This window comes from Triticum urartu, chromosome 6A (genome assembly GCF_056163025.1).
Source record: "Triticum urartu cultivar PI428250 chromosome 6A, HENAU_Tu73, whole genome shotgun sequence".
NCBI lineage: Eukaryota > Viridiplantae > Streptophyta > Magnoliopsida > Poales > Poaceae > Triticum > Triticum urartu.
The window spans coordinates 234564463-234587892 of NC_141878.1; the positions used below are offsets into that span (position 1 = coordinate 234564463).

Genomic DNA, 23430 nt, shown 5'->3' on the forward strand with positions numbered 1-23430 from the left:
GACAAATTATGGGATTGAGTAAAAAATGCATTGGAAAGGTACAAGCTACCATCTCTCTCCTCTTTAATTACCCAACCCCCAATGAGCTAAGTGCATGTAGAAATTAAAAAAAACCATGTGTAGATTGCTATTGGTCTTGATTACCGTGTGATAAGATAGAAATATTTTTCCCTACTTTAAAATGCATTGCGAAGATAGAAATACACTCTTTTGTGGACAAATTTTGAAGCTAGATGTACACTCTTTATCGAAAGGAGGGAGTACACTAGTAACACACATATCCCTAGACTATATTACTATCTTCATAATGGATAGTAACATAAGTGTAGTAACATGCAAAGCTTTATTTATTATGTTGCATTGAAACATGTGATATTACAGTAACTAGCTAAGTTCCTCAAACTACCTCTCTTCTCATTAATTCATTGCCACATAAGCAAATTTGCTAAATTGGACTTAATGTTACTGCTGAATTTACTCCCACTATGCCTAGTCTAAACCAGAAAGGAGATAGTAGTTACTGCTCCCTCCGTCGCATAATAAAAACATTTTTGACACTATACTGACGTAAAAAACGTTCTTATATTATACAGTAGGACGAAGGGAGTAGTATCGTAAGAGTGAAGCAGGTATCGTATTAGTATCCCTCATAAAAAAGAGTACAAGTGAAGCATCACTCGTACCTCCTTTAGTAATGATCGCTCCCTCCCTATCCATATTAATTATTAATTGATGTTGGTTTAGTACAGAGTAGAAACGGGTCGAAGGAAACAAAGGGTCAGTTTGGTTCGAGGCCTGGCCCTTATGCCTGGCAAAAAGTAATGCCTGGATGTCGCCGGAGAAGTTGAAGAATTCTGCCTGCCCAGGCTTGCCTGGTTCATATGCGTTTGGTGGATAGTCGCCGTACTACAGAAAAATTAGGTACATAAAACTCTGGACACCCATCAGTCCATCACTTCCATGCAAAAGAAATATTAAAATAGTACCAGGCAGATGCATCAGCCCACCAGGCGTGTCAAACGGGACGCCTGGCCCAGGCTAATCATGTTGCCTGGCTGGCCAGGGCAGGCTAATGGCATTGACAAGTTTTTAGGCCAGGCTATAATAAGATGATTGAGCAGAATCCAGGCAAGATCTCAGGCACTCTTAAGGCCAGGCAATCTTGCTTCAGGACATGATCCAAACATGCCCTTAAGTGCGATTCATAGACAGCAAGTTAGGTCAGCAGCCTGAAACCGAACTCATATATCAACATCCCCTCCGGAGCTGGGTGAATCGCCATCACTGCCGTCACTACCACTGGTGCTGCTGCCGCTCCCGCTTCCGCTTCCGCTCCCGCTGCCGCTGCTGCTTCCACTTGAACTAGAGGTGGCCTGCTCCACCTGCTGTCCTTCTGCATTGACTTGAGCTCGCAGCGCCTCAGCTGCATTAAGTCCCTCCTCAGCTTCGTCATTTACATCAACATCAGCAACCTCATCATCCATGTCGAGCTGATTTGGTAAGTTGATGTCAAAACCGCGATAAGACGTCTCTTGTGCTGAGGCCATATTATTGGGTGAGCCATTCTCATCATCACCGAGTATGTCTAGGTTTTCATCTTGGTCATTGGGATCAGGCGAAGAGGAAAATGGGTCCGTGGTGACTGGTTGATATTTAGAGCTCCTGTTACTGTTTCTTGGTCCTGTCATTAGCAAGGGGCAAATGAACATTTATTACAATCTTGGCCGACAAATCAAGAAATTTAGCATATCATAAATAACACAATCTTTGGCAACGCTTTAGAGTATAAATGTTTTTTTTCTCATTGCTCCATTTGAATCGGATGGCAAACTTGATTGTAGCATCGGATGCATGGTGAAGAATCACCATGATCACATTATTTAAAAGAAAAGGTCCACTTATCAACGCTCAAGGAAGGCAAAAGTTTACTTTTCAACCCTGAACTCCAAAACCATTTAAAACGCAACATTGAACTGAACTATTCAAACAGTCCACATTTGACCTTAGAGTGGTTCCACAAGTGCTCTCGGATGATGTGGATACCACATGGCTGCTATGTCATCATTGGTATTAAGCTATATCTACACTTACTTACTCCCTCCTTTCCGGTTTATAAGGCTCATCTCAATTTTTTTGTTTTTCCAATTTAGAGGGCTCATTTCCGTCTCATTTTAGTTTCCAATGCGCATTAAATCTTTGCATGCAAGAATTAAAGAGGAACAACACCAATGCATGTAATGCTCCTACTCATCTAGTGGCCAAGCATGCATGCACTGCAATTAATCCAAATTAATGCATGAGTTTAATAGGGGTAGTTTTGTAAAGTACGAGATACATTCCTCCACTCACAAAATGCCTTGGTTGATGAGATTTGATACTTGAGCCTTATAAACCGGAAAGGAGTATTTCGTCCGTAATTTCGTCGGTCCACCTCGCCCGATCGGTTTTTCCTCTCGCAATCTCATAGGTTGCACCGGTTTCCGTGGTCCGCATGCACGCCTTCTGTATTATTTTTTTCGTCCAAATGCAGTTTCCTCAACTCAGTTTGTGGACCCTGACTTGACTTGGAATCTGCCTTAACTAACGCCTCATATATTTAGGGCATGTACAATGGTGCTATCTTAGGAGTGCCACGTAGGATAAATGATGAGGTGGAGAAAAGAGAACTCATAAGAAAAGGCTTGTCTTCTCCTATTTAAGAGAAGACAAGAGATGATCTCTTAGCAAACAATATGTCGCACCATATTTTTAGAAATGACTAGTTATTAAAGATAAGACTAAGAGATAACCTATTGTAGACATTTTTTTTGTCATCTCTAAATTACATGCAAGACTTAAAATAAGACTATCTTATCAACCACTGTACATGCCCTTAGATAGAGAGGAGAGGATGGGTGAATCCCGCGGGAGGCGGAGGAGCGGCGGACGAGGTCACAAGGAGGCGTACGTCAAGGCTGATGCTGATCCCATCGGGAACTACATCGACCGCTGTCGCCTCTCCTGTGAGTGTCCGGGAGCCCCTCCTCCCACAAACACATAGCACCGTCTTACGCACGTCCGCCGCTCGCTGCCGCCAGCTGGTCGTCATCTCCCTCACCGGCATCCCAACATCGGCAGCAGCCTTCCTCTCTTCAACCGTGACATATGTTTCGTACGTCGTCCCATGCCATACGTCGCGCACCTCTCTCGATCCACCCCCTGCTCCCTAACACGGCAAGGAGACAAACGCTGCCGAGGTCAGGTCAGGCACGGCAAAGCAGACCAGACCCCATCCAGCCCCATCATCCTTGCTGCGGCAAGGAGACGGGCGCTTCACAGCGAAGTAGGCTGGATAGATCTGATGCACGAATGAACCCCATCCATGGATGCAAGGTCTCCGTGCTCATCGTCGATGGCTGCACCCTCGCCAAGCCGCTCATCATTCGCGAGTACATCCATGACGTGTGGCCTGGTCGGGAGTCGCGTCCCACGCCTTCATCCGAATTCAACACAACCAGGGTACATGGCAGACGCCCACGGGCAGAAGGATTCTACCACCGTAGAGAACATGAACCGCGAGGGCGTCCATGCCATACTACATCCAACACTGCCAGGGGCTGGTGCAGCTGACATGTACGAGGGTGCCAACGCGCCATACTACATCTGCCACTGCCAGGGGCTGGTGCAGCTGACATGTACGAGGGTGCCGACGCTTGACGGGGACGAGAGCACAGAAGAGGCTGCCGCCATCGAACCCGGTCAGAGCATGCCACGCCGACCCACGGAGCAGGCTGCCATCGTTGAACCTGGCCAGCCACGATAGTGCATGGACAAGGGCGCCGCAACCGAACCCGGTTTGGCAGCCGGCATGCTGTGTGAGTGAAGCCATAGAGTACCAAGGTGCAGGCCAGCGTGCATTGTGTTCACCCCAGGGGTAAAGTTCACATGGCGATGGGCCGAAGCCGCCACGCTACAAGATGCGCGTTGCACATCCGCGTGGCGATCGTGCACGCATACGCTTTCGTAGCCAGGTGCGGTCACATGAGCTCCTGGGCGGCGTAGATATACAGCGAGCATGCATGTAGTACACACAAAGCGTCAAAGCATTAGCCTGACTGACAGTTCTTTTGTGGGAAGAGCCTGACAGATAGTTGTAGCTCCTCAACTAATCTATGTCTAAAGTTTCAAAGCAAGGATCAATATGCAAGTCAAAAAAAATCAAGGATCAATAATGGCAGCCAGATTACACTGCTAAAATTTCAATTTGCTCCAGCTGTTTTGTAGCTATGTACAGACAGACAGGCCTCATGCTTAGGCATTTCACATGAACAATGGAAATTTAATGCAGAAACTCAATGAGATCATGACTAATTACCGTCACATGCAATTACTGGCTACTGCATTCTATTGATCATGCATAGAGCCACAGTGGGAAGCTTCTGTTTCGTGGAAGAACTATGAGTGCAAGTGGACCAAAAAACACACAAAACAGTGGGCTAACTATTGTCCTGTGGGTCCTAGCTGCAGACTGCGTACTCAGCAAGTCAGCAGAGCACTGCTTGCTATGGAGGCTCATTGACATCTGCCACATATGGTAAAATTTTAAGCAGACCCTATTGTTTTACTTCGGTCTTCCTACTCTTCTTTTTCATATATCCTTCTATTCTCAGCCATGATAAAGGAGCACAAATAAAGTTATTATGATATGCTTTGCTTGACACCTTCTTCGGGTCATCATATAGACATGAGAATTAAGTGTTTAATTTTATCTAATTTGATTTAGAGGACCTGAAACATCCTGCAGTTTTACAACAAAAATTGGACTGGTCTCTCATGCCTAATATTATGTCTTAATTTCTTAAATAAATAGGATATTGCACATAGACAATGCTTTAGTCGACATAACTGCGAATCAAGAAGGAGTGGCGCAGCATGTGTCAAAGCTTTTACCGTTTTTATGCTTCTCAATGTTAGTCCACAAGGAGTATAGATTGATTGACGCTCTTGCCTTTTTTTTGCATCGAATATAGGAGCTTTATTAACGAAGTATCATACGGTTATAATCCACCCGTAGGCAAGCAACAAGAAAATCTGGGCTAACATCTAGCCAACTCTCAGTCCCATCAAGTGAACAAGCAAGTCGAGCACATGAAAAAGCATCACCTCGAGGGTCAATTCTAGACATGAAAAAGCATCACCTAGAGGGTCTGAAAATTAAGGCAATGTAATTCAACACTTTCAGTGTAGCATGGAGTTAGTATGTGGTATTATTATTGACGCCTAAAAGATAGGAAAATAGATGCCTTGTGTAAGGATCTGAAGGAGAACTGCGGGATGGGATTGGATTTGGAGGAGGATTGCCGCTTAGGTTTGTTGTGCATACATGGCTGAAGTGGTGGACGACGATCAAATATAATAATTCATTATTTGTGTAATCTCTGGAAGTAGCATAAATCTGCCATGATTAATCAGCTTGATCAATAAGTTATTGGATGTGTCTAGGGCACATCTAGATGTGCTCTAGTTATTGCACATCTAAGTGAGTGAATCAAGCATAAAGAGGAAAAGAAAAAAGAAAAGAAAATATCCACACGAATCTCAACATAAGATCAATGACATAGGACTTAGATGTGCAATACTTATTGCACATCTAGATGTGCTTAGCAAAACTGTAAGTTATTCTTTATAGGCCAGTTTCACATCCATACCTAAATAGTATCATTTTTTGATTATTAAGGATTAGCTTCGCATCTTGATAGTGGCATGGCTTCCCAGTAGTTTTAGACAAAGGGAAGATAAAGCAGAAGCAGACGTGTTGGAACCTACAAATTGATACTGCCGGCAGGTAAACTCTTGATTACCACACGAATTCTTAAATTTATTTTATACCTGTTGCCACGCACGGGCCTTTTTCCTAGTCTAGTCATAATCAAGTTGTGGATGCTGTACAATAGGCATGAAAAATTAGCTACCTATGCATATGTGTCAGGTGCAGAGTAGAGTTCAGTTAGCGATCGTGAAGATTCAGATAAAGGACGGACCAGATGCGTTATAGTGCGATGATCGGACGGCTCGCATGGCTCGCCTGGTTACTATACCGTTTCATCCGGTTGCCGGTTACTGTTACCGTTTAGCTAGTGTCGAGGCTATATAACGGCCAGCGCAGAGCGCTTGTATCGATTCATTCTGAGACTTATCTCATTACAATGTATACCTAAACCTCCCTCTGTGAGGAATATACCTTAGCATATTCGAGATAATACGATCCAGATCGAAACCCTAGCTCGTGTTCTTCCCAAAATTCCCCAGATCCGCCAAGCAGGGCGTGACAATATGTCGGCAGCAGTAGCTTTTCATTTTGATGTATACAACTTGCCTAAAGCTTCTAGTCCAGCTATATCACAGCTGCATGGTAGTAAGTGCACTCAGAAGTAAGCTGACTGCTAGTGAAATTCATAGCACAAGCGCCAAACTATCTATTAGTTGTAGAAGAGTAAACAGATAGTTGGGGCTAGGACAGTTTGTAAGTCCTACATAAAAGGCTGTGTACCCCCTGGATGTGAAGTTAAGCCTGTGCTACATTGAGAAGATAAATATAGGTTCATCCCTTGCCTGTGCTACATAATAGCTGGTCACTGACTTCGGCCCTGTGCTGGACTCCGACCACCCTCCTTCCTCCCTCCCGCTGCCAGCCAGAATTTCTTCCTTTCTTTCTTCCGGGCAAATAATGCGGCGGCCATATCCAGATCAGCTCTGGTTGTAATCTCGCTGTTTGTGAAAAGGGAGGACATGTTTGTAATCTTAGTTTTCTTTCAGGGTCCTTAGTGCGGAGCACCCTTCGGACATCACCATGTCAAGAGCCCCATTGTCAACACCCACGCAACATCTACTTCAAAGATATAAAGGTGAATCTTCATACACGTGTCTTCTTGTCCCCTTCGAGAATGGTATACTACTTGATCCTCCTTCCTCGTGCATACATAGGTTTGAGCAGAGCTTCACACATGGCAAGGAGTTCATGCGGAAGAGTATGACTACACCATCCATGAGGGAAGCATGGAAACAAAGACGGAAGAACAAAAGAAGGACTGCCCTGCTCAGCCGCCAGACATCTGGACTCAAGCCCGAACATCCAGCCTGCCCACATCCGGACTCAAGCCCAGATATCAGAAGGTTCGGCCCTCAAGCCAGACATCCAGCAGCACACCAGACATCCGTCCTATCAACAACCGCCCGGACATCCAGCCCCTGCCTGCGTGCAGTTTCGGGCCCGAGGTCCATGTATCCCTCTCCCACTTACCCCTTTGTGGACTAGCTTATGTACATATATATCTCCCCCACCTCCTCATTAGGGTAAGCTAAGAATTGAGAGAAAAGAGAGCTTAGCTCATCTACCTCCCCTAGTGGGATTCCTCCATTGGAGATGAAGGCCTCCAAAGTGGAGAAGAACCATCCATCGTTGTCAAGGCCTCCTAAGGCCTTGTTCGGTTGCAACAAAATTGAAGGGGATTGAAGTGGATTGGGGTGGATTAAATCCCATACAAGTCAAAACTCACTCAATCCCCTCCAAACCTCTCCAATCCCCTCTAGGAGAGGTTTAACCGAACAAGGCCTAAGGGAGAAAGGATCCTCTTGTAGATTATCAAGACCCATCTCTCCAATAGATTTTGATGAACTACCTTTATATCTTTTCCTTTGGTGTTGTTGAATGCTTGAGATCTATCCCTTAGGCTTCTGATCTGAGTATCTTGTGTGTGGATCTTGTCGAAAAGAGTGTTTTCCCCTTGTGCCTTGTTTTTCTCCCCAAATCCACCCCCAATTCGTGAAGATCAGGCAAAAAAGGGCTTGGCCCTACATCATTCCTCTTTGTGGTGTACCATCATTTTTGATATATGAAGCAGCTTCGGGGACATTCTGGTCCCCTTCCCCGTGTTAAAAAAGTATTTGGTATCAAAGCTACGGTGTGTTAGCTCAAGAAAGATATGGAGAAAGGAGTGTTACAAATAAGCTGAAGTATAGAAGTGGAGGGGAGCTGGGCTGAACACAGGATAGTTTTATTTCTGAACCTGTGGCTTGTACGGCTGCCCTCTGGGTCTACAGAGTACATGGGGAAGTCGGTTCTAATGCTAAACTGACCATGCAGCTCTAGCCGCTGCTAGTACATGCAAAAAACAAAATGGCTACTAGCTGTCTAGATGCATATGCATATAGACTACCACTCCCTAGCTAAGTAAATGTAACACTAGGATTACTCCTAACATTCTCCCCCTGATTCTTGTGTGTCTACTTGGCGCTGATCTTGACCCTTTCAATCCTTGTGTTAAGCTCATGGAAACAAACCCGCCCTAATGCCTTCGTTAGGATGTCTGCAAGCTGGTCCTTGGTGCCAAGAGAATCAGCAGAGATGCTCCCATTCTCCATGCATTCACGGATGAAATGATACCGGACGTCGATATGCTTGCTCCGCTCGGGGAAAACTGGGTTCTTGCTGAGTGCCAGTGTGGACATGCTCTTGAGCTTGACGGTGTCAACTTTCTCCCCTTCAGATCACCGAGCAACCGTGCTAGCCAAATGGCTTGAGTTCGAGTTTGGATTCAGCTGTGGATCAAGCCACGAGTGGTTTCTATGTATAATGGACTAGCACGTTCACCGCTTTGAGATCCAACAAGAAACAGAAGGATTAAGACTTTGCGTGATGCCTCACTTAGGGTATTAGCCCTCTCTCTCTCTCTCCCCCTCTTAAAAACCCTACCGATAAGAATACATAAGCTACTTATCCCGCAAACGTTGGAACCGATGCTACTTGGCATGCCTCGTTTTTTATAACAAAACATTTGAGGTTATCACGAATAGGTATGCCAATATCCCGTAAACGCAAAGACAACGTTTGGAACAGATGCTACTTATCCAAATACTCATGTGCAACTGTTTGGGCTTGGCATGGCTCGTTTTCTTCTACAAAAACACTTGAGGGGCGATAAAAGAAACAACATTGCAGGGCCACAACAAGTTACAGATTTAAATAAGACCAAAGGAGTGAATTAGCCAATCTCAGGAAAGTAAAACCTGAAAAACAGGACTGCAAATTGCAATGACAGACTTACCTACAAGCGTTCAATACAATCCTACAAAATATACTTAAAGGATCTTCTAGAATCAAAGAGGCCCGTATTCAAGGCAGTAAAAGAAACTAAATAACTTAATTTCCACATCATGAACATATACAAGAATAAGCAGATTAAAGCAGTTACCTGGATTTTCAGGTTCACCAATGTCGATGTGCTCAACCTCAACCTGCAGGATAGTCAGAATCATGATTAGATACACAAGGGCCTCTTGAAATATCTAGTATTAGACTGAAATTGTACAGCATCAAATCATGAAGGTCGGCAAAGATTCCATACAATACTTGTATAAACCATGTCCATAGATTCATCATCTGACAATTTTAACTACGAATTTAGGGTGCACTGGTGCACATTTGCAGGTAAATCTAGTCACAAACTCAAGATACAATATTGTGTTATAAATATTGTGCAAGTGCAGTTGCTACTTGATGCAGTTTGAATATAAACTCAGTCAAATGAACCAGCGTGCACAGGCCTATGAAGTGCATCTGCGAGAGAAAGGAGGATTTGTGCCACAACATGCAATACAGGAGGACGGCTGCGGCACTGTAGGAGGTGAGCATGAAATGGCACGACAACGAGTAGATGAGTGTTGTACTGTAGTGGCAATGGGTGGGAGGCTGGGAATCACTGTTGAACTAACAATACTACCTCTGTCCCAATTAACATGGCGCACACATATTTCGAGGTTCAACTTTGACAATCAATTTGACAAAGAGTGGATTATGTGTCACAAAAATTATGAAGTCCAATTTGTAGTAAAATAGTTACCAATGGTGTAAGTTTTATGACATATAATTAATTATTACTGGTGAAACTGATAGTCAAAGTTCAAACACGAAAAACAAGGGTGCCATGTGAATGGGGACGGAGGGAACCGAAAACACTGATTCGGAAAATACTCAGGAATGGGGAAGGAATCCAGCCATCCAGGTGTTAAAACAGAGGAAAAACACAGGGACATGAAAGAAACTGGCGGTTGAAACAGAGGAATGCCAACACACAGGAATGGTAAAAGGGTAATTAACTTTGAGCAAAAGAAACAACCATAACATAGATATCCAGGCAGCACCATCTATGCACCAGTGGTCTAACATTCACCTATTCTTCAGCATGGTCTTTGTGAACCAGCCATCCTATCCCCAAGATCCAATGCAATTATTGTAGGAGGACAGCCCATGCACTACCCCCGACCTGCCTAGACACAAGCCATGCACCGGCGCGCGTGCACACTACACTCGCCCATGAGAAACAGAAGTTGCATTTTGTGGGGTCTGAACTCTATCTTGGGTCTTTTGGACTTCCACAAAACAAGAGCTCGGGCCTTAATTCCGGTGAAATTAGAGAGAACCACGGTGTTCCTATTGTCTGCAACAGTGCTCCTTTGGATTGATTCCTGCAAAGTGCAAACCAAACAGCACAACAGTACCTATTGTCATGGAATAGAAATTCCTATGCACAATGATGGAGATCTTATATTCCAAATAGGACCCTACGGTTTACACAGCAATCAGCGGGGCTGTATTTTCAATAAGCAACTCAAGGTTCAGTTAAAATGCAACCAATATTTGGGTATTTCATAAAATAGCACGATGAAATTGAAATACTAAGTAATAAATGATTTACTTTAGCAAATCACAAACAAAAGACTTGTCTTGTGCAGTTCCAAAGGATGTTGGCAATCTTTTGAACTGATTAGTGTTGAACTAAGGCAAAAGTGTGACTTTTTGTTGGCGCTATTTTAAATGCATCATATAGCCCTATTGTGTTTTAGTGGTTAATGACAAGGCAAATAAGAGGACTAATATTTTATCAAATCGAAGGACTAACATTTTATCAAGTCTGTATCAGAAAAATAGTCCTTGGTAATAAGGGGGCGTTTGGTTCGAAGCCGAGAATGGATGGGCTGAGGGTATCCCTGTCCGCCTGGTTAAGGATATAGCCAATTTCATTTGTTGGTTGGAAGGATAAATGGTGGTTGGGGATAAGCAGTTTTATGTTTGTTTTGGAAGGATGACAAGTGGATGGGTTGTTCAGTACCTCTCAGGTGAGAACACGCTGTACAAAAGATGAAAAGAAAGAACTGAGCATGTGTGTGACGACCTTGCATGGTGTCACGTTAGTTTGTTTTTTCTTTGCGTAGAAGTAGTAGGGCCGAGTCATGCTTCTTTTACGGCGGCCAGTAGCTGCATGTGTGGCCTTGATCCATAGGATGTGGGATGGCACGTTCAGAGAGGGCCTGCTGACCGGATCGCATGTCCGTTACGCAAGGAAAACAAGGCAAGGAAAACAGCAAAGCCGCAAGCCAGTTGCGCGGCGAACTTCTGTGTTCGTGAGCTGTTCGTCATGAGTACGTCGATCACTGCCCTCTGAGAGAGAGAGAGGGGGGGGGGCATGCAGCACCAGACGCTGCCACCGCTGGCGGATCACCCACACGTCGAGAGAAACGGAAAAAGTAGAGAAGTGGAGGGGCAGCACCTACTTCACCGCGCCGCCGCCTGATGCGAAATCGCCGCCACCGCCTACTTTCCGTTCGCGAGCGAGAAAGAAAGGGAGGGCGGGAGATAACAAGTAAACATTTCGGCAGGTGACGAGCGCGGGTGGCTGCCATCATCCGCGAGATTTTCGCGGATGAGGCCAACCAGCTTTTGACGAGAATATTCTGAAAATCTGGTTATCCCTAGCCACTATCCCTCAACCAAACGCGCGGTACCATCTGAAAATCTGGCTATCCCTCAACCACCTATGGATGGCCAGCAAACCAAACGCCCCCTAACTGGAAACATCGTTGGCGACCCCTATATTTGTGCTACCAAGTGGTTGCCTCCTAGCTCATGCATGTAATTTAAAGGCTTTGGTGAACCCAAAATGCACAATGAGTCTAAGGACAACCATACTATCAATAGCGGCACAAGCAAAATAACTAGGTTCGAACTCCAAGTCAAGATCCTCAACCAAAATCCCAAAGTATTCGATTCCTACCACTCAAATTCCTCTGTTTTTCCTATCCCTGTTACTTCCGAGTATTTCTACGTGGTATTACATGTTAAAGAGTATTAGTATTGGTCTAGGTCTCCTTGCATATTCATATTGGTCCAGATTCCCATATGGTATCATGAACCCAGGTTTCGAGGGGGGGTGGGCGTGCCGCAACTCAGCCTCCGAATGGAAAAAAATCGGTATCTGCCTCTCCATTTTGATAGAACCTCATCGGCATATCATGTCGTTCACATCTTGAACCACCCTGCTTTGATCTCATTTTCCTCGGTCTCCTCCGACAAATTTCTCTAACCGCTCTCCCCAAAACAGTTCTACTGTTGCTTCCAGCCTGCATCACCAATGTACTGTGATTCCTCCCGCCCGCTGCTTCGCCCCCGTTCAGATCAGCCATGTACACCAAGCGGCTATCTGGCAGAGCTACTCCCAATCAAGCAGCCACGCCTCGCTCCCTCCCTCTGTTGTAACAGTATGTCCAAGTCTTCAGAAGCGATCTAGCCTATCGCTACCTCCCCAATCGTGCCCTGCATGTAGGGGATCTCACCTGCATATGTATCATGTACAATAACTTAATGAATATATCAAGCACTTCCATATTCCTTTTTGGTAATCACAGCCGCGTTCTCGTCCCACCTCTCCCATGTCGACCTCCGGCACTGCCGCCGCTGTCGTTTCCTCCCCCAGTCCTACCTCCCGAGCAAGCGACGACCTTGGTGCTGAGCTTGGAGCTGAGAACCTCCCTCCTGCATCTGGTGCCCCTTCGCCTCTGCTACCCAGCCCCGTGCCTCGGCCACCGACAATGCTCTCCTCGATGGACCTCGAGGGATTCATCCAGTTCAAGATGGGCCTCGACGCCCTCAACTTCACCCAATGGCGTAGCTCCATCAACTTCCTCCACGCTCGCCACCATGTGCAGGATCATGTTCGGCATGGGCATGCCAACCGCCTCAATGATCCCGAAATGGACAACATCGTCTTGTGGTCCCTCTACCATCGAGGGGGCCTAATCGACGTAGTCGCTCCGCCAAAATCCTCAGCTTACATGATCTAGGCCCAACTACACGAGTACTTCTTCGACAACCAGGCCGGCGGCACGCTGCACTTGGGCCAAGAGTTCCACGCCACCGTCCTCGGCAACCTCTCCATCAACGATTATTGTTGTTGTCTGCAACACATCGCCATGGCCCTCCTGGGTTTGGGCAAACCGGTCAGCAACTACACTCACCCTCCAGATGATTGACGGGCTCGAAAAGAAGCTGAGAGGCCTTCGTGATCCTCCAGTCGACGACGGCGCTGCCCTCGTTCACCCAAGTGCGCTCCCGCCTTTTCCTTGCCCAGGCTCTGGAGATCGCGGTGACTGCGCACCCAATAGTTGTCCTACTGGCCGTGGTCGGCTAGTTCAACGCAAAGCGCAATGGTGGGCGTAGACATGGTCACGGAGACGCGCCAGGCGGACACGGCTCCAGGTAGCAGTCATGGCTTTGGTACTTCGCCCCATGGGGAGTTGCACATACATGAATATATGGGGATAACCATGGAGTTGCAGTTTGGTTTCTCGTGGAAAATCAATGGTTGTTGTGAAGGCATGCCTTTATTTTGGTGGTTTGTTCAGGATGCATTTTCTACACCATTTTATGAACCTACAGGCAACGTGCTGCACCTAATGGATTGGTGGCCCACTCTTCCATGTCTACAGCCAGCTAATCCTATTTTGATGCTACTCTGCATTTGGGGGCTGCAAAACATTGGGATACCAGGATGCCTAATCATGTTCCTATTAGGGTTTACATCCAAATGGTGGAGCACACTTGCAGCATGTTCATGGCATTGTCTTGCACAAATCGTTCTGATGCTTGTGCATTATTCTGGACTCATGACACTATTTACAATGATGAAAAAATTTCCCACTACAGAGAGCAGCATCCTCGCCTCCCTGAGCGTATGATAATACCTAACATGTGCAGAAACACAGTACAGTTTCACGCTGCAGCTTCAGGCCCACCAGCTGACAACAGTGTTGGGATCATGGAGCTCTGGTGCAGCTACAGCTACTAAAAATCAGTTTGGAATCAACAACAATTCCTTGATACGATATGATGTTACAGGTACAACGCGATCATGCAACCTACCTCTTTTTGCACTCCATGGAGTTCCCAGGTTTCATCCTTGCCATTTCATGTGGTACAGCGAGTGCTTGCTAAGTGGGATGATGGAATCTTGAATCTTCATTGTCGGGCACCATTGCAAATGAGGAACGAGTGCCTATATGCAAGTGCAGATAGGCACATGTTGGAGTTGCCCTTTGGAATAGACCATGGTTGGGACCTGATGCTTCTCGGACATAATCCACATGGCTTGAGCCTTGAAGGTTGCTTCCTTCACCACCCTGGTGCTTGTGTTCAGATTTTAGAGTGATGGTGCTACACTGGCTCTTGGATTTTGTTCAGGCATTATTGGTCTACCTGTCCAAACACAATGGGATCCCAGCGGATATGATGTTTCTTGGAACTACATCCTCAGCTTCAGGACAAGCCGCAATTTAAGGGGGCGAGAATGTCATGCTCCAAGGGTCATGCCCCTATACTCTTCATGGGCCTACTCTTCAGAATGGGCTATTGAAACTTGGGCTTAGCAAGGCTATGCTGCAACATCGCCTATATAGAAGGAGAGGCACCTCACCACATGACAGCGAATGGATGAATCGTCTTCAAACTTCTCGTTCCTCTCCCCCTGCTGCTACTGCATCCCATCCTCTGCTTGCTGATTTCTCATCCCAAATCTCCCTTGTATCTCCCGACTTCTATATAAGATCGTTACTGATCCGTCTGTCCGTTCCATCTCTGTACTGGTTGCTGGAGGTCGGACGGAGGTGTTGATAGTCTAATTTGGATCTGGTTTGTATGGTCGCCCAAATTATTTAGTTTTGGTAGTTAAGCTAATTGGTTGACACATTGATTGAGAATGGCCACAGGATTGCAGTTCTAGAGGCCAGGTGCAGCAGGCTAGATGCAGCAGAACTGTGTGTTGGAGCTCACGCATGAAGAGAAAGCAGGAAAATGATCTGGTTTAGAAAACTTAAGATAGAATAGAAATATTTTGCATAATAAGCTGTTCGGCCAGAGCAGAGCTAAGATAGAAGCCGTACTGGTATTTGGCTCAGGCCGATGCTTTTCGAGATCTGGCCAAACTAAGTAAAAAATTAGGAATATCCTCCGTTTTTAGAGTGGACTCTAAAAAAATAAGGGATAGAGGGCAGGTTAGGGAATCTGCTAGAGTGAATTTTCACCCTGAATCCTTTAAAATGGCAGTTTTTTAGATGGGAGGTGAGATTTAGGGAATCTGCTAGAGTTGCTCTAAGTACATATAGATGAAGCATCAATGGTAACAATGAAGTCTGGACAAAGACATTATGTGCTTTAATATTTGTTAGTTTAGAAAGTACCTACAATTATATAACGGGATACCTATTGTCTCATGTCCTCTTCTTCCCAGGTCTAAAAATGAACAAATGATGAAGCAATTACCTAAATTTAGCTAAGGCATGTAACATGCTAACAGAACTTACCGGAACTGAGTGTATAGAAGGTTTGTTCGTTGCAGGCAACTTGCCAACTTTCGCTAATGGAGGAGAATGAGATTCACCCATTCCAGTAGTTGTAGCTGCCAAGGAAGTTGCTACAGACTCTCCCGGAACCCGGACATGCCTTAATCTCTTGACTGCCCGGTGCAATCGTTCCAAGCGAAAGGTCTCACCATCAAAAAACAAGACACCATCATTATCCTTGTACTCTTCTTGGCTTCCCTCGAATGCCACCTTTGGCCTGCCAGGCTGATTGTTATGAAATTCCACAGTTACCCGGTTATCTTTGCTCTTCTGCAGAGAGCCAGCTTGAGTCTTGTCAATAGATGCTGGCTTAAATTCATCTGCAAGATCGAACAAACAAAAATGATTTAATGCAAAACAAAACATGATTGATACCGTAAGACAATAAGAACACATGAGCATTGATGGATCAACAAGAGTACTCGGTTCTGTTAGATAGTATAGAGGAGGAAGCTTGCCTGCTTCCTAGTCAATGATGAGCTATGCTTACCTTGATAAGTGTGTAGCAAGAAATTCACATTAGATGCATAAAATATAACTTCAGGAAACATGGAGTTAATAATTGGAAAGATTAAATACACTAATTAATGCCTAAACATCACCCCATGGATCAATACTTAGATCACATGAAGCATGAAAACAGAAGAAGGTTATGTAAGATCAATATGAGGCCCAAAGCATTTCCATGGCACGTGACAATTTCAGAAAGAAAAAAGCATGATACACTACTCAGTTGTGAAAAGTTTGACTGTCAGATGGAAAGCAAATTCCTGGAAGACAGGCAACTAAAGCGGAAAAGTGCTTGCACTGGATTCTCAACAAAGCTACGTGACCAAGGACACTGCAGGATGATAAACACATAGGAAAGCAATTTGCTACTCTCGCCACTCTGCAACCCAACATTGGCCGCCATCTCAAGCCATCAAAGAGAGGAAACTTTCTTAGACAAACAATTGCACATAATTTGGGGGACACAAAATTAGACTGTTTAGGTTAATCAATTGAATTATTTCTTGGGGATTTGTGAAAAGAAAAGGTGAAATGTCTTTAATATGGCCATGTAGTACGAAACAAAAGGAGCTAAAACTACTGATAAGAGCTCCACTTCAAATTGTTTGTGTAAGAAAATACACAGGAAAAAAGGTGCCCAACCTTACAGAAACTACAATGCCCAAGACTTATTTTTGTTAAGATCTATGAAAAAATAACTTCTGATAATTACAAAAGAGCGGGTTTGAGATAAATCGTAACGCTCAGTGATGCCATTTCAGAATCTCCAATTGAAAAGGGGCTACTTCCTACTGAAAATCAGGATATGTGTATAAGGCCAAAATTTGGAAATAAAAGAGAGCAGGAAGAAGAAACACTTAAACAATAAATTAACTCCAGGTACTTAGAAAGAGAGTAGAAAGGATAAACCTTTCACCTGTTGTGTACTACCAGTGGGAAGCCCAAACAGAGAAAGAATAAGGGTGTGTCTGGTTGAGGTCCTGAGATGGAATATAATGGGCCGGTTCTAGTTTTGGAGATTATTCACGTGCTTGGTTGAGGTGGTGGAATGGAATGAGTTGGTTCCTTGAAGCGGGATATTCCATGTAAATGTGGAATGCAGTGGTGGCTCCAAATCGGTCGGACGGACTGGTTCCGGGTAAAAATTCTCGTCATGTGCTCTCATGTGGCCACTATATCTAATTCTCTCTAACATGCAACTATGCCAACTCAACATGTGACAATGCATGAGAAAAGACCCACCTTAGCAGGCACCATGCATGAGAAAAGACCCACCTTAGCATGCACCATGCATGCTACTGATATATGATAAACATTCTACAACTATACAATCAGCAAATATAACAAACTATATGTATTATAGTTTCAATTCTCATTACTATTCCAAATACTAATGTAGTAATGTTTCATAAAACCAAAGTGCATTGAAATAATTGCAATCAGTTCCATCAATAACGGGACAAAGAAATAATGAAATCTTTATACCAGAGCACTGAACCAGAACAATGAAATGCTAAATAAAATGAAGCTGATTTATATATGAATGAATGCAAAAAATGCAGCATATTGTTGGCAGGGGCGGAGCCAGGATTTAGGTATGGCGGGGGGGGCAGATGGCGATGAAGCCAGAAAATATTTTGTGCCTCACATCATACTACCCAATAATTCTATATTCAAGTGTGATTAAAATTTAACTTTGCCTAGACACACAAATTTTGTTTGCAGGTGGAGCGTGTCTAGCAATAGCTAATTGGTCAATAGCTTCAGATATGTGCCAAGAAGACGAAGTTGATAATCGAACTATTCTAAAATATGACATGAAGTGTCATGCTATAAAACATTTTCATAGGAAAATTTAAGGTATACAGACAAGAATAATCATGTATTACCGTATGGTTGGCTTTTAGTTTGCATTTATATAGGTTTGAGTGGCAAATCATCGCTGGTTGTATTAGGAAATTTTATTGTTTAATTTGCAAAAATTGATCAACGTTGCCATATACATAGAGAATCAACCCCAGCCCTACCTCATTGACGGGTCTGAGGTTTCGAACGATTGCAAGTGCCTATACCCTAGCGCAGCGACCCATCACAAATCACACAACCAAAATAAATAAATTCTGATGTAGAAATTCAACATGATACAAGATGAGAATAGCGAGAGATTAATAGGCAATGTGATGTGTTATCCTTGGCTAGTTCGTTGACTGCAGCCTGAAGAATTGGTGAGTGAAGCAGCCTGCGTCGCCATATGAATCATATCTTTTCTTAGGGAAGACCCAAGGCAAGGAGGCGGCAAAGGCATGCTAGGACAGCAGCGGCGCATCCCTAACCACACACGCACTAATCACGGAGATAATGTCTAGCGCCAGGAGATTTAGCGGAGGCGGCCAATCGTCAAATTTGCCTTCTTTTTTTTAGCAAAGTCCAATCTGCCTTGGCGTGGACTTAGAAAATGCCTAATTAGTGGGCTTGTACATGGGCCTTTTTTTTTCCTTTCTCAAGAATTCACGTAATAGGGGGGGCCAAGTACGCTCTACGTTGCAAATGCCTAATAGACAGCTGCCTACAATGTTCGCTCGATCGTTGGGGGGGGGGGGGGGGGGGGCAGGCCCCTGCTCGCCTACGTAGCACCGATATGCCAGGAAAGTGCCGTATCGCCGTTCCGGACGGCTCCGATACGCCAATACGGCTGATACGCCTTCGATACGCGTATCAGAAGAGTATCCCCTTTTTTGATTTAAATAAAAAGAAAAAAATGCTGATACGGCAGCAACACGCTCGTGATACGGCAGGGACACGGCGAGCGACAGAGCGCAGCCCCGAGCGGCCGAGCCAGCCCAATAGCCCACCACCACCTATACCTAATCTCTCTCTCGCACTCTGTTCGACCGCATGAGGAAGGGATCGAGGGCGACTCACCGCCGCCGCTGCCGCCTGCAGTGGCTCTCCGCCGTCGCCTCCGCCGCCTGGAGTGGCTCGCCGCCGCCGTCCCCACAGCCTGGAATCGCCTCGAGTCTGCTGCGCCGCCGTCGCAATGTAAACAATTTCCGCGAGCACCGAGTGATGTCTGATGTGTGCTTGTTGAGTGCTTGATGCAGGGTGCTGGATTATTGCTTGGCTGTGCTTGCTGGCTTCCGTAGTAGTACTGGTACACCGAGAGAAATAGCTGCACAAAGGAGGCTATCACTTCTATCTATTGCTGCTTGTTGATGTTTGTTGGATAAAAGTGCGTGCTGATGTTGCTACTTGTTGATGTATTTTCTATTGTGCATACACCATAAGGAGTTGAGGACCTGCATGATCATTCAAGACTAGAAAAGAAAAGAGCCTTGGAGGCAATCAGCAACTAATGGTGTTGAGGACATTTTGTTATGTTTGTTTTTATTACATGTTATTTTATTAATTATTTATATATACTAGCCGTATCGCATATTGCTGTTTTTAGAAATTGCCATATCCCGTATCGCCGTACTCGTATCGCCGTATCGGTGTTGCCGTATCAGTGCAACGTAGCTGCTCGCCCCCCCCCCCCTTGGCTCCGCCACTGATTGTTGGCTAAAAGAATCTAAATTGTGAAACTAAATCTTTAGGCCTTGTACAATGCAAGGTGCTTAAGAGAGGTGCTTAGAGAAATAAACCAGATTTTTTTTAAGCACCTGTGTTTATTTGTAGAGGGTAGATGCCTAATTAGGCAACCCCTACTATAGAGATAAGCACTGGTGCTTAAGAAGAACTCGATTTATTTTACTCAGCACCTTGCATTGTACAAGACCTTACGGTGCTTCTTTTGCTATTGACATCAAACTACTCCATAATTTCAACAACCGCTATCTGATCAACAAGACAAATTCATCAGATCAAAACATATTAGCAGAAGATAATAATAAGCCCACAAAAGTGATTGGTATCCTTTTGCACTAGATTCCTACTTATCTCTTCACATGTACCTGTGTATATTGGTCTTGACCCTATGCAAAAGAGATAAAGTTGTTATTCCTCTAACAAGTTACACGTCTCCACTGTAATCACAACCCAAACATCGTTACAGGACACCCTATGGCAACCGATTCGATGAACTCCAGAACTCGAATACCAAAACGGGCATCACACACCATACCAACAATTGGTTGAAGAAAACCCCTACCTCTCGTCGAACTAAACAACTAATAATATGTCGAAATAGGCTTTCGCCCCGCTTTATAGATAAAGCAACCATCCATACAACGAGTAGCAAGCTGTGAAATAAACAAAGTGAGCAACAGCACAAGCACGCCCAAAGAAAATACAAAAGAAAAGCGAGAAAAAAGACCACCAAGTGGCCACATCATCACGGATGCGGATCGTCTTTCAAAGGCGGTGACGGTGCTAAACAAGAAAGAGGGGGGAGGGGGGATCCGGTATCTTACAGCGGAGCGTGCAGAACTTGGTGGTAAGGGCGGGGTCGCGGCAGGAGGATCCCAATCGAAGGTCGTACCACCGATTCGTTTGCGGCGCCGTGCTCGGCTCGCCGGTGTTGCTGCTCGCCATCCCCACGCCGCTACGGGGCTGTCAGATCGTAGTCGAAGCAGCGGGGAGGAGTCCCGAAGGCCGCGGGTCGCCAGTAGTGGATGGGCGCGGGTGTGTTGACACTTGGGGTAGGGGTAGGCGTGGCGGCGAGGCAGGCGGTGGCGGCGCGCGGCGGCGGACGGCGGTGAGGGGCGGGGCGGGGCGGGAGGTCCAGATGAGATCGAAAGGAAGGGTCGTCCTGGTGGCTGCGTTTGTTTTTTCCTCTCTCGCTCGTACCGCTTCAGGTTCAGTTAATACGAGGACTGCGGGCCAAATTACCAAAACGTACGGGGACTATTTTGAAAAAACGCCACGGCGATGAACCCTACACACTCAATGCGTGCTTTATTAGTCTCCATCTCCATCTCCACTAGTAGAGTGCCCGTGCGTCGTCACGGGCCTTAAAAAATTGAGAACATTCTTTTATTGATATTATTATTAGTAGTATTTAATATCAGGCTACTGATTACATCACTATGCCTTCCTTCTCATTGTAGGTTGATTGTTACTGATTGCATATCAAATTTCACATGTATAGAAAAGATAGCCAATCACGTACGAAAATATTGAGATCCACTTCACTTGCAATGTAATTCGGTAACATATACCACCAGATATAATGAACAAAACAAATAAAGTCATACAAAAACATAGAACTCTTTACTGGGCATTACAGATGATAGGTGGCACATGGAGGCCCTTTTATGTTTAAGATTAATCATCTCATGAAAGCATGTCTGTTATTAAACATTATTTAAGAGTGAAGTGCATTGTAGGTCCTCGAACTATTTCCGGGGTGTCACGTAGGTCCTCCAACTATTTCAGGGGTGTCACGTAGGTCCTCGAACTACGAAAATCGTCATCCAGGTCCTCGAAGTGTTGTGAATGTGTCATTCAGGTCCAAAATCTCCCCCTCTAACGGGCCATCTGGCGCCATTAACCGTGAGCACTGAACAATAAACTATGAACAAAAATGATGTTCTGGAACGCTATTATTACTATTCACGGTTTACTGTTTAGTGTTCACAGTTAACGGCATCAGCTGGACAGTTAGAGGGGGTCAGGGAGATTTTGGACCTGAATAACACACTTACTGCACTTCGAGAACCTGGATGACGATTTTCATAGTTTGAGGACCTACATCACACCCCTGAAATAGTTTAAGGACCTACAGTGCACTTCACTCATTATTTCAATATGACACATGTAGGATTTTGTTTCCTTATTCCAAGATTCTACAACCAGAATTCCCTGGCAAACTTTTACACATGAAATTAGGCACTTGAAACCATACAGGTTACTACACATACCTCCTACCATTTAGAAACCATGGAAACACAAAATATTTCAACACTTCCCCATATACTATTCATAGCTTGGACAGGCCCCATCAACTTTTCTTGGCTCAAAAGGACTGAGGCCCCTCCAACTGCACTCAACTTCTAGGATATCTCTTCTTTGAAGGCCATGAAAACAATCATACAACAAGATTGTCTGTGATCATAAATGGCATTTATAATTACTTGATATTTTCATATACAATATCTAAATAGTAAAGTTTATAGATGCAGTACTTTAAAAGAACTAAGGCTACTGGTATCCATAGCTAGAATACATAAATACAAATAATTAGAGGCATGAAACTCTAACATTAGATAGGCCCGTGTAGATTGCATACATGTAACCCTTATAAACTTCGCGTCTAATTTTTTGCAATAGGCTTTTTACCTAGTATTTTCCTAAAAATGATACTTAAGTGAATAAAGCACTGCTCGAGATAACATTGTGAGTTGGTTCATGCTAAGATCATGCGAACTTTCACAAGGATATCGACATTGACCACTCCAGCTAGTAGATTCTCCAAGGAAAAATAATCCTATTCTACACATAGAGAAAACCTATATCATTCTTTAGTATAAATTAAGGCTTGATATTCCACTTCAGCTTATATTTTGTTCAATCTATATACATGGAAGATAATGTTGCACTAACAAATCAGAACTTGTATCATTAATTATTAGCAGCAAATATTCTTTCCATAAAAAATTAAACATGTCAAATTCTCGCCGTGAAATTATGTCTTGGGTCTAGCTTAACCTATTCAGCAAGCTACCATTGACCATATTGTAGTCCATATGAAAAAGAGACGAACATCATATTCTACTGAAAAACAACAATGTGAAGCCCTGTCCACCATGTTTCGCTTCATATTATATTATTCTCACTTATCACACATACTACAATTCAACCATGCATATCAGTGAAATATAGGAATGGATCTCTAGTACAACAATATATGCACACTTTTTTTCCAAAGTGACTTCTATGTTTGCTACTATTATCTTCTACACACAGCCCCTATAGCAGAATTGACTGTGGTCTCAAGTTCCTTCTCCCACTAACCATCTCTGTCACAATTTTGTTGTAGCTATTCTAAATAGATGTCGTGGTCTGCCTCGGATACTCGTGCCTGAGAAGAGGCTACCCCATTGAACATGCATTGTTATACGCCAGGCAAGAAAACTCCGAACTGCACCACACAACGCTGACCACAATGTCACGTCCATGATCAAAATTAAGTGTTCTTGGCTTCCAGCCTTGGCCAAAAACTGCACCAGAACTGCCAGAACGCCATGTGGTCTCTTAAGAGGCGGGAAGAGCTAG

The 23430-nt window shown here is 44.5% G+C and overlaps 1 protein-coding gene across 1 annotated transcript; it reads right to left on the reverse strand.

Moving 5' to 3' along the window:
* Positions 1 to 925: 925 nt before the first annotated feature.
* Positions 926 to 20889, reverse strand: LOC125513223 (RNA polymerase II transcription elongation factor). Its single transcript, XM_048678278.2, has 4 exons — positions 20628 to 20889; positions 15670 to 16028; positions 9231 to 9273; positions 926 to 1681 (listed from the first exon to the last, which is right to left on the reverse strand). The coding sequence occupies exons 1-4, from the start codon at positions 20746 to 20748 to the stop codon at positions 1242 to 1244; spliced, it is 963 nt and encodes a 320-aa protein (XP_048534235.2). The 5' UTR covers positions 20749 to 20889; the 3' UTR covers positions 926 to 1241.
* Positions 20890 to 23430: the final 2541 nt, after the last annotated feature.

Bases quoted from the DNA above. Each gene is read 5' to 3' on its own strand.
- LOC125513223 (XM_048678278.2), bottom strand. From the start codon at position 20,748: ATGGCGAGCAGCAACACCGGCGAGCCGAGCACGGCGCCGCAAACGAAT. The intron at 9,274-15,669 runs GTAAGTTCTGTT...ACTATCCTGCAG, and splicing joins CTTCTATACACTCAGTTCCG to GTTGAGGTTGAGCACATCGA. The intron at 1,682-9,230 runs GTAACTGCTTTA...TGCTAATGACAG, and splicing joins TGGTGAACCTGAAAATCCAG to GACCAAGAAACAGTAACAGG.